General features: G+C 45.6%; 1 protein-coding gene across 1 annotated transcript; it reads right to left on the bottom strand.

Annotated features, from left to right (window-relative positions):
- Positions 1 to 2,630: 2,630 nt before the first annotated feature.
- LOC104080039 (olfactory receptor 51G2-like) lies at positions 2,631 to 3,605 on the bottom strand. Its single transcript, XM_009582293.1, has one exon. The coding sequence runs from the start codon at positions 3,603 to 3,605 to the stop codon at positions 2,631 to 2,633; it is 975 nt and encodes a 324-aa protein (XP_009580588.1).
- Positions 3,606 to 4,259: the final 654 nt, after the last annotated feature.

Below are 4,259 nucleotides of genomic sequence, written 5' to 3'. Positions count from 1 at the left end.
CTTTCCTCTTCCCCCTCTCTCCCTCTCTCCATCTCCCATTCCCCCCTTCCCCTCCCCTTCCCATCCTTCTCTACTCCTTCTCCTCTCCTCTCCTCTCCTCTCCTCTCAAGAGATGCCTCTGATATGTCTCACACTGCTCCTCCTGTGCCTCATAGGAACTAAATCCATTGGCAAGTACTGTAAGTGATCCCATGGTACGAAGTGGAGAGCTCAGGGCATCAGAGAATAGGAATTAGCAGCTTTAAGTGGTTCATCTATCTCTTTTTTCTCTCACACAGATGTTAAACCACAATTAAGTTTCCCATTCCCAGAGGCAGCCACAAAGGTTTTTGAACATATGTTCCTGAAACACAGTACCTTATATAGAGGTTCCCAAATCTGGAGCGTCTGGTACCTTCCAGCTACACAGGTTGGGAAGCAACTGGGGCGGCAGATGAAGCTCTCCTGAACCGGCTGATGGACATGCACCAAAAGCACTGCAAGCCTCCCTCCACCGTGGTCTCCAGCTGTGCTAATAAATGTTTTAATAAACCTCCCCCACATTTCCTCCCTGGCTGTCTCCTTCAAACCTTTGCTTGCTGTGGCAGAGGTCCCTTGCGCTTTTGCTGTTTCGGAGAATGGCTGTAGCCAGGAAGCACAGACATCCAGGAGAAACTCTGGAAGTTTTCAGAATGTGAGCAGTGGGGTGCGAGGATCCTGCAAGTAAAGCATCTCTCCAGCAAAGCTCTTTTCTAGGCTTTTATGCTGAAAGTGGTGTTTGTTCCCTTCTGTTAATCTTTCCTCTGATGATAGCTGGCTACAAGCACCAGGTTAGACCTTAGATATTTTGAGCCAAGAGTGCTCCCATGGGGTGCTATCTCAACGCAAACGGGACCTCCACCCCAAGACCCGCTGTGCCAGCACTCAGGCAGAGGTTCTGGGGGTGGTCTGCTGAACAGTATTTCACCCTGGGCCAGGGCCCACTGGGATCCTCAGCAAAACAGCTAGCACAACACAAAACAAACAGTGGCCTGGGAATCCTCCCCTCAGGAATCTTCCCTTCTCCCTTTCCATTTTTTTATGGAGATGTTCCCCCATTACTCTTTTCTCTCTATTCCAGGCACTGTTATGTATAGAGCAGAATAGAAAAAGACACTAATCCTGGGTTAGTCTGAAGTGTGGAGTGCTTAGCAGCAGGCAGAAACAGGCCAGTTCTTGTGTGTAATCCTGTCCCGAAACCTTCTGCTGCTTCACCCTTCCAAGGTGAATCCTGATCATTTCTTCTTATTCTCCACCATGGTCAAGACTGGCCAAGATATGGCTTAAGATCAAGAAAAATACAGCTCCATAATTTGGAGGCATGAAAGATTTTGGGCCATTTTATTCTGTCTGTGAGAGGACGCAAGCTGGGAGGATCATGAAACCTTTCTGCGTGCCTGGCTGAGACCCATCCTACAGCAGAGCAATAAGATGCTGGGAGACAGTCACCTCCCACCTGTGGACTGCCCCTGGAGATCTCTTCCTCCCGTCTCTCTGACGGGTACAGTCAGTACCTGGCAGATCTCAGCTGGAAGATTGTGGTACTTGGTCCTTAGTGTCAGGAAGTTTAGCCATTCCTACTATATTTTTGAAACCCCTTTTTTTCAGCAAGAGAGCTAGCCACACCATGCAAGCACCAAGCACCACCCTGATGCATACCTAACTCATACAATCCTGTGCTCATCCACAGCAAATTTTGAAGATTTTAAGCAACTCCAACCTAATATCTCTGCATCATATAAACAGAAAAAAATGGTTTCATCAAGTCTTTTGACCTTTTACAACGAATAGATGTCTTTTATTGAAGATGTTGCATACATACATTACATTCAATGCAAAACAATGGCTGGAACATTAGACTTGGCAAGATGGTAAGACTCAATGACATCAAAAAGAGATGCAAAACCAGCACTGTTTCCAACACTGTAGATGTGTATGGCGCTTCAGAAACATAGATGAAGGTGAAGATGAGCCTTTTTTTTAGAAGGACTGAGAGTGCTGTGGGCCCACTTAACAGGACCTGATCTTCAGAAAATACTCTGTGCTCAGCCTCTGGAGCTGAGCTCCATCTTGTGGGATGTTTCCAGTTGAACAGCTAATGACTGGGATATTCAGAGTGGCTCCAAACTCTTGGCCCAAGCCCTGTCCTGTTGAGCTTGCTGCCTGTGTTAGCTGTGCTGTAACATGCAGTGAGGTAATGATGGCCCCTTGCAAGGGAGTCTGAGTGAAGCTTACACTCTATTATCTGGCTACTAGAGTTTGCATAACATGCATTGAAGAGGTTCCTTCATCCACCCCATCGCATGACTTGAAAAGAGAAAATCATGCAGCCCATTTTTCTTTAATTATCTCCCTCTAACTGGGGCTTCCATCTGTATATATCACTGGCATTAATGCTTGGGGTATTTGCAGGCTGCTGGAAGGGGCAAAAGCATCATGCTAGGACAAAACATGGAAGATCACAGCTCTGGGTTGAGGGACAACGTCCAAGTGGATCTGCAGTTCTTTCATCTGGCAGTGACCTGCGTGGATGGAGCACCAAAAAAACAGTCCACTAGCTCTGACCAAGAAACCAGGCCACTAGCACTTTCTGGCAGAACTGGTGGAGGAAGCTACCAGTCAGATTCACTCTTCCTCCGCAGTGCCCTGAGCAAAGCCTCACGGATGTGGCTGGATTTTATGCTGTAGATAATGGGGTTGAGAGCGGGGGGAATTATAAGGTAGGTGTAGGCCACCAAAGTGTTAACCAGAGGAGGAGCATTCTTTCCAAAGCGATGGATCATGGACAGTCCGATCATTGGGATGAAGAACACTAGAACAGCACAGATGTGGGAGACGCATGTATTCAAAGCCTTGAGACACTCCTCCTTGGTTGCAAGGCTGATAACAGTTTTAATGATCAGGATGTAAGACAGCACAATGAAGATGAAGTCCATCCCCACCGTTGATAAAAGAATAATCATACCGTAGAAGTCATTGACTTTTGTATCTGCACATGCTAGGTTCATGATATCAGGATGGAAGCAAAAAGAATGAGAAAGCTCAGTCTTTCCACAATAGGTCAGTCTCTTGAGCAAGAAGGGTATGGGAAGGAGGGAGACCATACCTCTCAATATAATTGCCAGACCTATTTTCATGACAGTCATCTTGGTCAGTATGGATGGGTGTCTCAGTGGATGGGAGATAGCAATGAAGCGGTCAAATGCCATTGCCAGGAGCACAGAGGATTCAATGAAGGACAGTATGTGGATGAAATACATCTGAGTGAGGCACGCATCAAACCCAATCCTTCGCATATTAAACCAAAAAATGCCCAGAGTAGTAGGCAGTGTACACAGAACCAAGCCCAGGTCAGTGACTGCCAGCATGGAGAGGAAGTAGTACATTGGTTCGTGAAGACTTTGGGTCTTCTTTATGATGAATAGAATCATGCAGTTTCCCAAGAGAGCAATAAGGTACAGTGCACAGAAGGGGATGGAGATCCAGTGGTGAAGGGCTTCCAGGCCTGGGATGCCCATCATGAGGAAAGCTGAAGGCTGATAGAAGGAGCCATTGAATTCCCACGTGGTATGTGAGTCATGCTCCATCCCAGCTCAGCTCTCACATGACCTATACCTAAAACAAATCAACAACAGAAACTCCACGTAGTTGGACTCTCCACTGAATATAGAAGTGGGTAATGACAAGTGCCACATCCCTCCACCTCCCCAGAAACCTATGCAAATGCCCCCATTCTGTTTAAGACACTGTTATAATTACCATAGTGTCACATATGACTACACTCTTGTTTATCCATTAAACTATAAAATGAAGGAAAAGGATGGACATTTTTTCTTAAAAAAGAAAAAAAAGGAAAAACATTTTTTCTTAAAATGAAAGTGAAAACATTCCTGGTGAGTGCTACTGTTTTACAGTTGTCCCCAAATTTCACAGGTTGAGATGCTCTATTGAGTGAGCAAACACTTTTTCTACGGTCATCCCCAGCAAGAGTAAGCTGCTAAGCAGCTGGCTTCTTTTTGATGCTAACTGGAGATCAAAGGACATGAAAATGGTGAAAGTTTAACTCTGACTTCTTAGTTAAGAAATAAATATTGGAAACAAATGCAAAATATAACAGAGAGTCAGGCACTTAGACGCTACTGCTCTCACCTCGGAAGATGGCCACCAGGCTAAGGTGGATTTTCAGTGGCTCTCACATCCAAGTTGTTGCTCATTTTATAATCTACTTACTATCAGGTGAA

This window comes from Fulmarus glacialis, unplaced genomic scaffold (assembly GCF_000690835.1).
Source record: "Fulmarus glacialis isolate BGI_N327 unplaced genomic scaffold, ASM69083v1 scaffold1387, whole genome shotgun sequence".
Lineage (NCBI taxonomy): Eukaryota > Metazoa > Chordata > Aves > Procellariiformes > Procellariidae > Fulmarus > Fulmarus glacialis.
The sequence above is the reverse complement of the archived record's forward strand: the minus strand, read 5'-3'. Positions and strand labels throughout refer to the sequence as shown.